This window comes from Musa acuminata, chromosome BXJ1-6, assembly GCF_036884655.1.
Source record: "Musa acuminata AAA Group cultivar baxijiao chromosome BXJ1-6, Cavendish_Baxijiao_AAA, whole genome shotgun sequence".
Lineage (NCBI taxonomy): Eukaryota > Viridiplantae > Streptophyta > Magnoliopsida > Zingiberales > Musaceae > Musa > Musa acuminata.
Genome location: NC_088332.1, coordinates 6,784,079 through 6,799,882, shown reverse-complemented (window position 1 = coordinate 6,799,882; position 15,804 = coordinate 6,784,079). Strand labels below are relative to the sequence as shown.

At 35.9% G+C, this 15,804-nt stretch overlaps 1 protein-coding gene and 3 long non-coding RNA genes across 4 annotated transcripts; 3 read left to right on the top strand and 1 right to left on the bottom strand.

Moving 5' to 3' along the window:
• Window positions 1-1,320: 1,320 nt before the first annotated feature.
• LOC135675914 (uncharacterized) lies at window positions 1,321-2,884 on the bottom strand. Its single transcript, XR_010514052.1, has 2 exons — window positions 2,577-2,884; window positions 1,321-2,051 (listed from the first exon to the last, which is right to left on the bottom strand). It is a non-coding gene; the product is annotated as an uncharacterized LOC135675914 (long non-coding RNA).
• LOC135675915 (uncharacterized) lies at window positions 1,938-4,473 on the top strand. Its single transcript, XR_010514053.1, has 3 exons — window positions 1,938-2,077; window positions 4,190-4,306; window positions 4,377-4,473. It is a non-coding gene; the product is annotated as an uncharacterized LOC135675915 (long non-coding RNA).
• A 92-nt stretch (window positions 4,474-4,565) lies between these two features.
• LOC108953205 (uncharacterized) lies at window positions 4,566-7,103 on the top strand. Its single transcript, XR_010514054.1, has 3 exons — window positions 4,566-5,717; window positions 6,705-6,845; window positions 6,915-7,103. It is a non-coding gene; the product is annotated as an uncharacterized LOC108953205 (long non-coding RNA).
• Window positions 7,104-8,592: 1,489 nt separating this feature from the next.
• LOC103987166 (2-alkenal reductase (NADP(+)-dependent)) lies at window positions 8,593-12,235 on the top strand. Its single transcript, XM_009405385.3, has 5 exons — window positions 8,593-8,962; window positions 9,592-9,769; window positions 10,810-10,976; window positions 11,347-11,429; window positions 11,706-12,235. Exons 1-5 carry the CDS (start codon window positions 8,726-8,728, stop codon window positions 12,082-12,084), a joined length of 1,044 nt encoding a protein of 347 aa, XP_009403660.2. The 5' UTR covers window positions 8,593-8,725; the 3' UTR covers window positions 12,085-12,235.
• Window positions 12,236-15,804: the final 3,569 nt, after the last annotated feature.

Here is a 15,804-nt window from a genome sequence, read left to right as displayed (position 1 = left end):
CTGAATTGATGGATTACAGTATGCATGTCAGGATATAGCAAAAGCAACTGCACCTACCAAGATAACAATTGTAACCCAGCAGCTGCAGTCTTTCCTGCCACCTTTGTGCATGCTCTGTACGTTTGGATACTCTCAGAAGCCTTCCTGAAGCTACAATGCTGCCAAAGATATCAAGAAGTAGTCTCCAGTGACCATAGGATGTCGATCCTTTAGCTGCATTGATTAATCAGATTTTGCAAACAGTACAAGAAGTAAAATATGAAAAATAAGGCATAAATTAATCAGATTTAAGCAAAAACTATTGACTCTCGTCCTCTCACCTTACAATGATATTAACTCCTCTACTCCATACTTATATACATCCAGTTGTAATCAACAATCATTCGTTCCAGGTTTTTTTCCATAGAATATAGGGAAGTACCTTTCAAGCAGCAAACGCGATGCCTGAACAACGACTGTGGTTGCAACTTGCAAGGGCTGATAACAAGCAAAATAAACTTTTTATAAGATTATATTATTTCAGAAATTTTTACAAGGAGGGTAGCAGGAAATGATATTGATAGTCTATTTAAAAAAAGAAAAAAGAAAAAATAGGAAGGGTGTAGTGAGGCTGAGTGTCCTTTTATCTTTCAGAGATCTTTCTGAGAGCTGTATGTGTTATTGATAACCATGCTTTATTTCATAGATTTACATTAGAAACATCATTTCTTGCATTCTTGATAAAACAAAATGATCAAACTAATATTTGACAACCAGAGTCTTTTCAAATAAATTCAGATGTGTTGTTTGCTCAAATATGTATTTTGGAACAGTGTTAACAAAAATTTGGTTCAATTTCTTTTTGTATGACATTTCTCAATCACTATACTTGGATTGTGCAGAAGACAAGTGATACAGTCTCTCTAAACCCGTGAGCACCAAAAGCTCCTTGTCGGTATGGCATCTCTCTATGACAACTTTAGTCCTTGAAGCTTTTCACTGTCACAACTCAAGAGAAATGAGTCAGATAAATTCAGTTTGTTCCCTGTTTCAAGCTTCTTAGCTGGAGCTATTTGCTTGTCGGCAGTGTTGAGATCTTGTAAGCTCAGTGCAAATTTCCGATATTTATCAGCAGGAGTAGGGAACATTGCAAGCTCATAATAATACAATTCTCTCAACATCTTGCTTAAAATGATCTCCTCTGTTAGCATCTGTAGTTCTTAATGGAGAAATTCTATACGAAGATGTTCAGAGATGGCAACACATCCACCTGACATTAGCTTTTGTGATATGAAATCACAGCCATGTTGGAGGAAATATTCAGTTTCGATTCAAAATAACTTAAGGAAAGAAGATGTACTCACTCATGATTTGCAAAAGGAAAGCTCACAAGATATTTACAGGTAGGAGGATGTGATATTTCGTGCATCTGAAGGCATAAAAGCCAGTATCAAAAGCACAAGGAGAAGGCCAATGGGAAGCAGAAGCAGCATGGAAGGGGGAGGTGGCAATGGTGGCAGTACAAGTGGGAGTATCAGCAGTGATGCAGTGAGGAAGAGAAGCAGCAGAAACGATTCCATGCTGAAATAGACTGTCGGAGTAGCTCTTTGGTCCGGCTCATGCGCTAGAGTTCTCTTGTGCCCAATAATTGCACCACTTTCCAGTTTCTTCCTCCTCATTCTGCCCTCCATGGAACCAACCCAGCAAGCTTGTGTCAGTCTGATTGCTTGGTATACTCGACTGATAGCTCAGTAACTCGAAATGCATTTAAAGGTTTGATTACAGCATCTTCTCGACAAGCTTCCTGGAACTCCAATCTTCTTTCAGATAAGTAGATGCTTTCATAGAATTCCTGCTCATTTAAATTTGAGGTCTAATAGCCACTTAGCACAGCCTTATATCACAAAGCTGTCCTGTTTGAATTCCTCCCAGATCCGTGAAGTGAACAGGTTTTGCTGAAAGACGACACCCTTCTTTTCTGAGATTGGGATTATGGCGAACTCACACCAAGCTCAGGGTTTGAAAGGGTGCTGCGAAGGCGGTTTGTTTCCAAAAACAGGATCACAAATTGCCTGAAAGCATTGGCCATCACAGTGAGGTTAGTTTTCTGGATGTGATCCTTGATCCAAAATTTAATCTTTAAGAAAATGAGATCAATTTTATGATTTCATCCACAAAAGTAGATTTACCATGCAGTCTCAAAGGAATCTTTTATATGTACCAAGAAAAAAAGAAGATGAATAGGAAAAAGGAGAGAAGGAACTAATTCTTGCTATTAAAAAGAGAAAGAAACATAAAATGTCTTGCACCTTCACATTGATTCTATCTTCAGCATTACATTACCTCTGTTGTTTTCCAACTTTTGGAGGATCTACACTACTAAAATTAAAGCAACTTCCATCAAACAGAGAAGCAAAGCAATAACATAAGATGCATACATAAAAGAAATGATTGAATAGATTCTAATATGAAGCTGTGAAGAATTAGAAAAAAATCAAATCCTTGGCATTTAGAACTTGTTTGCTTTGCAAATAGCCTTGTGCTCAAGAATAGAATTTACAAGATCTAGAAGACTCTACAGAAATTAGATGCAATACCTTTGTTGTAATCTCTTTCTGCACCGAGAAATCAATAACTCCTTGTCATTCCACCCCTCCTAGAATGGATTTTCTCTTTAAATCCGTGCCAAGAACACTGAAAGGAGAATGACATGTGAAATCAGTGCACATGCGTTCTCTCATTCTCTTTTCCTTAGATATGAGACAGGGACACAAGGGGAGCGAAGGAGAAAGACAGAAGGCTCGTCATAAGGGTTGGGAGAGGCATGGTGGTGAGAGATGTGCCTCAAAGAAACACATGCGATGTTGATATCTTACCTTGGCTGCTTCTGCTGCTGCCTATTGTAGGTCTGTTGGGTGGGGTAATTGGAAGTCTCATGTCTGTCCCACTTTATCTATGGGTGCAGATACACTGCATTCCATTTTTCTCAACGTGCATCCCCCATGCAAGTTGGGGTGGTGGTGGGGTAGAGCTAATGGTTTCTTTTCTCCATTGTGGCAAACTGAGCTGGTTTGTTGCTTAAGGTTCCTCTCCCCTGGCCATCTACCATTTCCTCCTCCATCCCATCTCTTTCTTGATCCTACTACCAGTCAGAATGGTTTCCTTGCCTTGTCCTTGAGCTTTGATGGCATGGGCAGCAGATCTTAATGCATCATACCAAACTCAGATGCATGCAACAGTTAGCTTGTCTGAGAAGTGCATTCTGCTGGTGGATGAAGAAATGCTGCAGCAATACTTACATTAGTGCATATTTGTTTACCTCCAACTGTGTCTGTAAACCTATGGCTTTTATCTATGGTTACAGCACAAAAAATGTGAGGGTCATATTACAACAACAGGCTTTGGTAGATGTCACCATCTCAAGACCCTCCCTTGTTGATCTTTTCTTCCAAAGTGAATGAAGGATTCAATTAGAAAAACTGTCAACATAAATAGGTGACCAAATTTTCTGGTCAACTACCGAGAAATTTCTCAACATAGAGCACTGCCCTCCATAATTATCTTAATTTGCAAAGATAACTAAAATAATGGAGTCACCAGTCACAATCACAGATAACTTGCTGGAGAAAAACCCATAGAAAAAAAGCATTTTGATTAATTGAAGAAGGCTTAAACTGTCAAAATGCATCCCTTGGACATGTTGTTGTACATGTAATCCTTCCAGTCCATTTGTCTGGCACTCTGATCCAAGACAATTATTATTCAGTAAATCTGCAGCAAAAGTTCTGCATCAGAGTCCATGCACAAGTTTCTCTGTAGAAACCTGTTGCTTTGTTTCTCTCTATGCTGACATTGTGTTTGAAATCACAACATAAGAGAGAGATGTGGGGGAAGTTTAGCTGTAAAGTTTAGCTTGGATTCCTTCATCTCTTAGATTTCTCAGCAGCTGCACATCGATTTGCTCATCACAATAATACCAGTGCAGTCATGTGTATAAACTAATAGTCCTGAAACTCTCTCCAGAACTCAACAACAATAAACAAAGAGCAAGTTTAGCCAACTTGACACTGTCCTGGCCACGCCTTGTTCTGTATTTGCTGCCAAATTGCTTCCTCCCGTTCTCCACTCCTTAATCTCTTTTGGTGATTTGTGTGCTGCAGTAGTTGGTACTCTGTTTCCAAAAAATAATCCATCTTTCTATTCATGGTAGCCAGAAAATGCCAAACGGTCAACTTATCAAATGCACATTCAGATTGTTTGGTTGTCAAGCTTTTATATCAAGCCAATGCTCACAGCTTTGTGAATGTCAACTTGTGTGTTGAAACAGGTGAGATGGAACCCAGTCTTTCTATCATATGCATCATTGTCATTTCAAGAATTTTCTTTGCTTGTCTCAGCAGGTGGCAAATTGCAAACCATCTTTGTTCTCATCACAAGCTACTGTTTGGATTGACTATCCATTCCAACTCCATCACCACACCTAAACAAGGCAGGAATGTGTCTCTTCTCTCTTAAATCTGATGCATTGAACCAACCAGTTCTTAGACCAAGCTAAAAGAGTCTGATACCAGTGTCCTTTTGCAGGGGGAGAAATGAACAGGACCACCGTCATTATTGCCACCACTGCTTCTTTGGATTCAGATGAATCTACTGTAGAGGGAGGTAATGCTTGCTTCCTGCAGGAGTGAGGGTACAGCATATGGTGCTACTATCCGTGGGTATGAGAGCTACAACAGAGTAGAGGTAAAAGAAAAGAGGCCTTCTTTTATTCCATTGTTGGCTCTTCAGTTTGATAAGAGCCACTTAAGAGAGTCATGACAAGTCAAAGCAAAGTAAGCTCTACTTACATTTAACTACAATAGAATTAACAGTGTTGTACAATTGTTTTGGAGTTTTGCATCTTTTTCTTGTTGCTGAAGTCTGGTGTTGTGAAATTCCCAATCTGGAAATGACATTAATATAATCTTTTAATTAGAATCAAGACCATGTTGACATGATGATCATAATAATTGGTGGGTATGCCTTGGCAGCCATGATGCATGGTGAATACTTGTTTAGGACAACACTTTGCATCACTGCTAGATCTAAGCCACCACATGTGTGACTCCTCAATCATATATTTGTGCTAAAAACTCAGTGAAATATAACTTTTAAAACATGTGTCTATTGAAGATTGAACATTAAGTTCATCGGAGGAAGAATCTACCAACATGTTTGTAATGTGGATCCAAATCAACTAAGGGGAAGAAAATTGATTGGACCCAGATGCACATCTCAACATAGTGACCAAATTTGTCCTCATCAGGTACTTATGCACTGTACTCAATATATCACTGATAATTATGTCAGTATATTTCTTATCCTGGCTTTTGATTTCCTGTTTTCTGACTTGTTTGGCAATTGAAAACTCAGGCCTCAGACTTTGGATTGGAGAAAGCTTGAGAAGTCATGGCTTTTGACCTTTTCCCTATTTGGCTTTCTATCATTAGGAACTAAAAGAAGGCCTTTGGCCTTTTGGTAACCCTTTAGTGATTAGAGATTTGAATGACTTTTTATGTTGGCTTTGGATCAGTAGGTTCTAGAAGAAGGCCTTTGACTTTTTGGAAGTCTGGAAAAATTAGGGATTTGGATGCCAGCAGTCAGCCCCAGAGATGTTGGGTTGGCAAGAAATCTTTTGAGCAACATTTCAACACCATCCTTGGGGACCTTCTTGAAGATCCAAATGCAAACCCCAACAGGTGTGTTCAATTTTCCCACCCTTCTTCTAATTATATTCTTAACCTACTGTTCAAGCTTGACAATCAAACTCATCCATAATGAAATCAGAAACTTCAGTTGTTGCACATTGACTCACTTATTTATTCCATCTCTATTCTAAATCTCATTCATTCTTTAGCTAACATAAATCAAGATATTAATACTTTCAGGTCTAAAAAATTAAGAAAGTAGGAGGAGAGTGCATTAGAAAAAAGCATAAAAGGAGAAGTTTTATTTGTCAAGAGAATAGGGATTCAGAATGCCAAAAGCTATCAACATTTTTATAAGAGTATAAATAAATAAATGAACTTTGGGTTGGGAAATTTGGCAATGCAAAGACAGCTTCTGTCAAGGTAATTGTTCAAATCATACCCCAAATAATTCATGATGATATCAGTGAGTAGTAGTCTTAGACTTTAGAGGTATGTGTAACAACTTGCCACCATAAATGTGAATGGTTTCTTAGGCTTCAGCTTGACATATATAAGAAACCTCAGAAGCAATCTTTCATCTTTGGAGTGAAATGATAGGAAAAGTCATAAGCAACAGGTTTGCCATTATATCATATCATCCATCAGACTATCATCAATCCAAGAAAACATTAGGTTGAGAAGAGAGCAGGAGGATGCTAAGAAATGGCAGGCCATATATGTTGTTGCCAATACATGAGAGAAGTAGATGTTGCCAATACCAAAGCAGATGAGATTGTATCCAAATAGACATAGAAAAGATAAGCTCACTTGCAATGAAATTGGCTCTGCATCAGCACTAAATTGTGAGATAACATTTAAGAGTATTTGAGTTCTTCACCAACACACCTATTGACAGACTTCTAGTTCTTCGTGTGATCAAAGATCTGTTGCAAACAAGCATTTATGCTACCATCTCCACTCTTTGATGCTGCTAAATCTATATTGCTTGTTGTACTCCAAAACACTAACCTACTCTGCTTGGTAACATCATCACAGTGGGATCTTGAAATCTACTACTGCAAACACTCAGATGTTGAAGGTTTCCTTTGCTGCTATTGCCTCCCCTCCCCCACAAAAACAACATATATGGAATGAGAAGATCCAAGACAAGATGGATTGGGATCTCGCATGAATCAGGTGAAACAAAGTTCAACTAATGGTTTGATATTAGAATGTTTTTAACATACTTTATTTGTTGATGTGCAGTAAGAAGAGCCATCAGTGCAAGAGTTTGCTGAAGAAAAACCAGTTTGGGACTCAACAAATACATTCTATGCTGAGATGTGACCTCTCACACAACACTTCAGATTGAATTAGGAATTTTTTCGCATCTATATATATTGTTGTAAAGTTTGAAAATAGAGTATCTTGCGCATTAATACACTATTTTAATGTGAAAATAGAGTATTTTGTGCATTGCAAATTTTAGATGAATTATGACATGTTCTCAGTACATGATCAAGATAACAGTTTAATACAATTTATTTCACTTTGAAACTAGTAATCAATATCATTACATCAAAAAGTATTTCTCAATTTTAACATTCTAACATCAGATGAGACATGATCTATGATTTTATTTTAGAATTAGCAGATCTTAGTTTTATTTGTTAGTTTCTAAAGCCATTTATATCAATTTTAACATTTGTGGCTGACTATGTGAAGAATATTAATGGGTATTTTATCGAAAAAAAACTCTCACTATTAGTTTTTTAACACCGCTTATATTCATTTTTTTACTTGGGGATGCCTTTTTTGTTTTTCCTATTTGGACGAAAATATTTTTATTTTTTTAATAAGATGACTTGATCACATATGTTATTTTTAAAAAATTGATAATTAATTATTATAAAAAAATGATACTAATCATCTTAGAATCATTAGGACATGATTCTAAGATGATAATTATCATTTTTTTATTTTTTATTAAAAAATTGATAATAATTAATTATCAAAATTAAGATTTTTTAAATAATCAAATCATTTAAGTGAAAGTATGAGAGTGTTTTGTTCCAAGAAAAAAAAAATACCCTCATGTAAAAATGAATATGTAAAAATGCCCTCAAGAAAAAAAAAACCCTCATTTAAAAAAAAATACCCTCATGTAAAAATGTAAAAAATAGTGAGAATTTTTTTGATAAAATATTTAATATTAATCATAAATTAAATTTTTATTTATAGGATAATTTCTTTTGAAAAACATTCTCATTTTGGGTTTTTCTAAGCAGCGCTCCTCTTTTGTTTTTGTTTTCCCAAATGTGCCCATCATTCAAAAATTACCCAAACTATCCCTCCCTTGCCTTCGTCGTCCTCGTTGCCCGCCCCGCCCTTCCCCCGTCTCCTCCCTCTCATTCCCTTTCGCCTCCTCCTCTTTCCCTCTTCTTCCTTTACTGTCCACCCGTCTTCCTTCCCCTCCCTTTCCCCTCCTCCTCTCTCATCCTTTCGCATCGTCTCCTCGCTTCCACCATTCCCCTCCTCTTTTCCTCACCTCTCTTCACTGACGGTGGAGCTTTCGATGGGAGCAAGGGTCAGACGCAGCGGAGGCGACGGGCGGCGAAAGGGGCAGAGGCGACACGATGAAAAAGAAGGGAGGAGGAAAAGAAGGGGTATTTTTTAGGTATTTCTTAAATCAGGAATACTATTTGGAAAAGACAAAAAAAAAAAAGAATATATATATAATGTGGAATTAGCTGACTCCAGTGATCCTGTGGTTGCAGGACGTTGGTATAGTAGTGTGTGGACCAGATGATCCCACGCCATCAGTTAGAATATGAGGAGACCAAATGGTGTGACGTGTGTCCGTTTGACTTATTCGAACCGACATCCACGGTGGCGTACGATTCATGGGGATCTGAGACCTTCATCGACTAGAATCACTCTCTGCTTCTGTGGACGTTGTGTTCCACGTAGAACGAGCAGGTCGCGTTCGACGCACGTTTGAAACCTTCGCATTGATCCTTCAAAAGAGGCCAACACAACAGTCTCTCGATTCATCACATCGCTGAGTAGAGAGAGAGATGGAGGATAAGGTGGTGGTGAACAAGAAGGTGGTGCTGAAGCACTACATCCCGGACGGGCCGGCCACGGAGAGCGACATGGAGCTGGTGGCGACGGACACCCTCCGGTTGCGGCTCCCTCCGGGGTCGACGGCCGTGCTCGTCAAGAACCTCTACCTCTCCTGCGACCCCTACATGCGCTCTCGCATGACCAAGCACGATGAGCCCAGCTATGTCAGTGACCTCGTCCCCGGCACGGTACCGTACCACCCAGTCTGCAACACCCCATTGCCTATCTCTCTCTCTCTCTCGATATGATGTAGCCCATCGTTCTGTGTTCTTTATGACTGATAAACGAGTACTTGTGTGTATGCAGAGGAGATAATTAGTGTTGTTGCCATGTGAAGGTTGTCTATGCAGATAATCGGATGGTCTTTTTCCCCTAGGGCATCGATGATGTTGGTTAGGGAAAGGAGGAAACCATATGTTGATTGCAAGGTCTCTAAGGTTTGGTGGAACAGAGATCGAGTGCAGAAACAGAGAAGAAGAATGGTGATGGTGTTGCTGAAAAGAGACCAAGGGAGAGAGAGCCTGCTTGTGCTGCCCTAGAATTTTCCTTTACCCCTCTCCGAAGAGACATATGAACTCCCAAACAATTATTGCGATAATCTAGTTTGGTCCATCTGTTGCTCCTGTGGCCATGGAGAGGTTTTAGGTTATGGTTCATACCTACCTACCAGAGCTCTTTAGAGAAATCATAGTGCCAAACCCAAGTAAAAATAACCCATTAGCTTAATATTTTGCTATGGTTAATTCTATTTGAATATTTAGATTTAGATGACATGTTCTTCTTTCGTTCATGATTGCCCTGTTTGTCATGCGTGCAGCCGATAACAGGCTATGGTGTGTGCAAAGTTTTGGACTCCGGGCATCCTGATTTTAAGATCGGCGACTATGTGTGGGGTATCACCGGTTGGGAAGAGTATAGCCTCATTACATCAACAGAGGGACTTTTCAAGATCAACCACACCGATGTGCCTCTTTCTTACTATACTGGTATTCTTGGTGAGTTGCTGGTTCTTGTATATCTGTCATTACAAGTCATTTTACTTGGTAATTAATTGTATGTTCTTCTTTCTGCAACAAAATATAATTTGGTGATCATGTTGCCAATGTATGCATGGCCTATCTAAAGTGTTTATACTTTCGATCGGAAACGTGTTTGATTGCTACCTAATATAATCAAAGTGATAACAATTAGATGATTATTAATAAGAAATTATGTGAATGTAAGATTTTCAGTTCATTTTTTATTTTCTGTTGAGTGACTTTTGACTTTGAGATATAAGGTCGACTCATGATGTTTGAGGCAACCAAAGAGATTTGATTCGAATAGAGGATAAATACTTCACTTGGTAATGATAGAAAGATGTCCTATTTATACAAAACTGATATCTCTAAACTAAATTTCTATCAAAGAATATGTCGAGATGGTCTAAAAACTATTGGAAACGTAATCTGAGTTCACCAAAGCAGAAAGTCAGAAACATAATCGATTATCAGAATAATCGATTGTGTGTCTTTAAGGGTGAACACCAACAACGACAAAGCATTTTGAAGGAAAAGTTCTATTCAAATGCATCACATAACACATTTAACACTAGAAAGAAAGAATACAAAGTAAAGCGACTCCTTATTTGAAGCAAAAGAAACATCTATTTTTATCGATACATTCAGTTCAGGGTACCAAAAATTTTTTGTTGCAGCAAAAGCTTTGAATCTTTAACTGCAATTATGAATTTTTTCTTTAGTATTGTAAACCACATACCTTATTTTTTTAAAAGGCTTTCTCCATCCAACAAACTAAAATTAATATTTTTTGGAAGGTTTTCTCCATCCATCTTATTTTTTGGAAGTGAGCTTATACTCACATACTCGATGCTTTAAAAGCCATATATATGAGCTTGCCAAGAAACGCGAGTATAAGCTCACTGAGTGAGTACTTTGGTGCTTCCTCAAGGAAGTAACATCTTGAACATCCATTAAACCATGAATTCTGTGCTTGAGACACTTTATAATATCATCTTTTGTATTTTGGTCTTCAGGCATGCCAGGTTTCACAGCATATGTAGGATTCTACGAGATTGGCTCCCCTAAGAAGGGGGAACGCGTCTTCGTATCAGCAGCATCTGGTGCTGTTGGCCAGCTCGTGGGGCAATTTGCAAAGCTAATGGGCTGTTATGTCGTCGGAAGTGCTGGCTCTGACGAAAAGGTTTGATCGGACTCTGTTTACTTCTCTAATCAGTTGGTGGCATGCACATGTAAATCATTCATGTTAATCTTTGATGATGCAAGCCAGTTTTTTAAGACCGATCGATCCTTAAGTGCCGATGCATAAGACCGAAAACTAATACTGCATCAAGTTAAATCGACATTACTATTGAAACTCACACTTTGTTCAAAACCTGTATCCAATGGAGGGCAAGATATGGTTCTCACATGGCAAACTGATCCTATGATCTGATGGATACTGTCTCATGTTTGTAAATGTCTATCATGTCTTAATATTCTCATATGCGCATAAAACTCGGGGATGTTCGTCTTTCAACTTTTCACTCTTCCTCTGCATTTTTTTTTCTCAGGTCAATCTCCTGAAAAGCAAGTTTGGCTTTGATGAGGCTTTCAACTATAAGAAAGAACCTGATCTGAATAAAGCTCTGAGAAGGTAAGTCACTTGTTGGTGCAGAATTCAGTCTTTTGAAGGTCATATGTCAGCCTCTTGCATCCATTTTCTTTGCATGAAATGCATGATCTGTTGTAATCAACGCTGTATTAGAAGTGAACTTTTGTCTGATTCCTAATGCTCTAATTGTCCCTGAAAACTTCGATTTCCCAAGACAACTTTCTTGTTCGGGCCTAAGCTGGCCATGGAGTAGACTTCTTAACCTTCTCCAGCTAAAAGAGCATTTCATTCTATATCATGGAAACATGTATTTGTCAGGTGCTTCCCAGAGGGCATCGACATCTACTTTGAGAACGTCGGCGGTGCGATGCTTGAAGCTGTTCTCCGCAACATGAGGCTCAATGGCCGAATTGCCGCATGTGGAATGATTTCTCAGTACAACGTCGAAAGACCCGAAGGTGTGAACCACCTGTTCGCCATCGTCACGAAGCGCATCCGCATGCAGGGGTTCATTGTATTCGATCACTTCCGCAGCTACCGGGAATTTGAGGAGAAGGTAGTGCAGTACATAAAGGAAGGGAAGATCGTGTACGTGGAAGACATAGCTGAAGGACTTGAGAATGCCCCTGCAGCACTTGTAGGCCTCTTTGCTGGTCGAAATGTTGGCAAGCAGTTGGTCATCGTCGCTCGCGAGTGACAGTCCATATGAACTTTTCTTCTTTTTCTTCTTATGCCTGCAATGTTAAGTTGATTGTATCCAACTTTTCTCTCTGAAGGGGAGTTGTGTATTGAAACTTTGATGAACATTCTACGATGAATAGTAAGCTTCTGCACCTCAAATGTTGTAAGCTTATGGACCTTATGATTGATAATTAGTAGATTGTGCAGCTTTGCAACTCAAATTTAGATGGAGAAATGCAAAAGATTATTGACTCTGCACGTATAATAAAGGAAGAGATTATTCTCTTATCTACTATCTTCTTTATTCACTCAAGTGAACCCTATCACATGGTGTATTGAGATTCTAAAGATTGAAAGCTTATTTTATAAGTATAAAAATTAAATTTATATTACTATTATGCAAAAAAAAATTAACATCAAAATCAAAATAAAATAACGATAGATCAAGATCAGGATTACGTACTTTCTGATGTCATTCAAAAAAATTTATCTTATCTATAAATACACCATCATCAGATCCATGAGCTACAGCGATATCGATCTACAAGGAGAACTAGATTCATCTTCTTCCCTTTTATCTTTTACAAGACCATTATAAGTGATCAAATAGGGACCAAGGAAAATTAAAAATAGATCTATAATCTTAGTTTATGGTACTTTGTCCCTAAAAAGTCTTATCTTTTTATACGTAAGAGTAGAGAGTCTAAGATGATAATTAGAAGAGTCCCTCACAAAAAGTTCATCTCCTACGGAATCCTATCATAAGTAGACTTCCTTTATATTAGTTGATAATCATAATCAGAATTTAATTAAATATATAATATATCTTACCTAATTAAATATAACCATATAATCTAACATTCTTCCATTTAGCTTATTAATTAGTAAGATATAAAAGAAATTTAAAATCAAAATAAATAAATAAAAGTTTATTTAAAAATAAAATTACCTAATTAGATTTTAAAATTTTTGAAAAGCATTTTATATATTGGCATAATTTTTTTAAAATAATTTGATAAGTCTAATAAGTTCAATAGTACTATATTAACTTCGATTATCAATACAAGTCATAATAGTTATATGTCATCAATGTCATACGTCCTTTTATGTACTATAACATTATTTATCTTTCATAATATAACCTATGACTCATGTAATTTGTCTTGTCAAGATAATTTTATTATCATATTTAATCATAATATACATAAACATAAATATAAATAGAATAATAGAAATAAATAAGTTTAATTAAGTAAATAAAGAAAATATCAATAACAATATATGCTTAAACATGTATCATTATATCTTTTATGATTTGCTCATAAGCAGCATTTTGAGAACATATTCTTTAAACACTTCATGCTATAAAGTTTTAGTAATAAGCAATCATCATATCTTTTATATGCTCGTATACTCATATGCACTAGTTATATGATGTAATAAAATCTTTATGTTATTTGTAATTATCATTCTTATAAACATTAGATTGAGCCTATTAAATCTTTTCCAAGCATTCATTTTATTAATTTAATCGCTAGTGCTTTCATCAATTAAGGGTTCTTTCAATAAATAATACTAAATTAAAATTTAATACACCGAATTGCATATACTCTAACTATTCCAAATAATTTGAACTATACAATACATGAATACTAAAAATATAAAAGTGTATGGGAGAAAATTACACTATAAATTATAAAATAATATTAATATTTTAAATTTCTAAATATGATGAATTATTTATATCATTCATATTTTACCTTTGGATAAAATATTAATATATCTAATATTCACTCAAAATTATTTATGGATGACTAATATCATCCTTATGAAATAGTATTATTACCGTTACGTATACAACAATAAATTATAAGGATATCCAAAATAATATTATCTTACCTTATCACATAATTATTTTAATATATTATTCTTTGTGATTATCTAAATCTTCTAATTATGTGTCATTACTAATATTATTTGTTATTATTATTTAAGAATATTTTTTAATATAATTTTATAACTTAATGATCTAGGCCACTTTGATGACTACAAGACCATTATAATAATTTAAAATATTCTATAAATGAAAAAGTATTTATTCTAATTCATATCTTATAAGTCTATCATCCTATAACTACAAGTTAAATAAAACTTAAGGATATAAATTATAAATAATATTCACCAAATATTCTTTAATCTAATATATACAGAAATAATTTAATATTAATAAAATAATAATCATAATATTTATTAAATATTAATTAGTATAAAAGAAAACTCATATAATAATTATAGTTATGATAAAACATAAATCATATTTTTTTTATATAAAATAAATATTATTTCATAATATTAAACATATGCATGCGAATAATTACATAAACATCTAGGAACAATAATTGAAATTTACTTACCACAAGCAAAAAAATTTATCAATATATCATATGAGAAAATTATTAAAAAAATCATAATTTATATTTTTAATTTCGTATATACCAATCAACATTATTTAATTAGATAGGCTCAGAATTAGGCTAAATATTAACCTAATTAGGTTAGCCAAATACTAAAATTGATCAAAGTAAAAAATTAATCAAAATTTAGCTTTTTTTCAAATTCGATCAAATGAGTTTGATCGAATCTAAATCCAATCAAGTAGTGAAAATATAGTTAGAATCAAGTCCAGTAAAAATATTTGATTAAAACAAATCACATTTATCAATTTTATAGTTGAGAAGATAAGTTAGAAATATTTGATTTTTGAATGGTGAAACTATAATTTTTGGATATATATTAAAAATATCTAATTTTTCAAGGACATAATTATTAAAAGGACACCGATTGAAATTTAAAAAGTTCATAAGGGCAAAACTAATCCCTTTCGGTTGTCATAGCCACTGGTGAGGAATGCGACCACTGGTGCACGACAGTTTGTTACCTATAATCATTATGATGCATAGCCATCCGTTTCCTGCTGACCCGAATTCAATATTGTTCAATGACATAGTGCAACCATTGCTCGTCGACCATTGTTCATAGGCAATCCCTCATCGATGTTCCCTTCTCTCATGCGTGGTTTTTATCGCCGCGCAAGTCTCATCAATCGCATGTGTTCGTCATCAACCAACAACCCTTGCGGTCATTACATAGCCACTATGAACTACGGCCTTCGGCTTTTCATCAATATCGATCATAGCCAATAGACACTACCGCAACGTCATTGCTACCTTCGTCAATCAAAGACAGCACCCTGCCTTGCTTTGATACAACGCACAATAGTCCCACTATGTGTGCAGTCACCAGCAACGAAGGCATGCCACCTAGACTTCTATAGGTAGCATCGACGCAGTGACGATTGCCATCCACGCAATCATTGCTCGCAATAGGGCCAACAACCAATGGAGGTCGCTGTCCTCGATAGAGTTGTTGTAACAAGCTGCCGACAATAATCCACCAAACAAATACAAGCAATTTGTCATGGTTGCACAGATGTTACATCGCCCGTAAACAACCAAGAAGAGATCGGACAGGATAGATGAGATAGAAAAACATATCAACAACAAAGACGGATCGTTCGAGCCTTATATAATCAAAACCGAATAAGATATTTTCAAAAGCGAAGAGTACTAATAAACATATCTAAATACAAGAGAGATCTAATATATTTTTATGATATAAGGTATTTGATTTGGACTCTGATACCAATTGTAACTATAAAAATTATAATTATGCTACT

Coding starts and splice junctions, on each gene's coding strand:
- LOC103987166 (XM_009405385.3), top strand. CDS start 8,726: ATGGAGGATAAGGTGGTGGTGAACAAGAAGGTGGTGCTGAAGCACTAC. Junction 8,963..9,591: donor GTGACCTCGTCCCCGGCACG/GTACCGTACCAC, acceptor TCATGCGTGCAG/CCGATAACAGGCTATGGTGT. Junction 10,977..11,346: donor GTGCTGGCTCTGACGAAAAG/GTTTGATCGGAC, acceptor TTTTTTTCTCAG/GTCAATCTCCTGAAAAGCAA.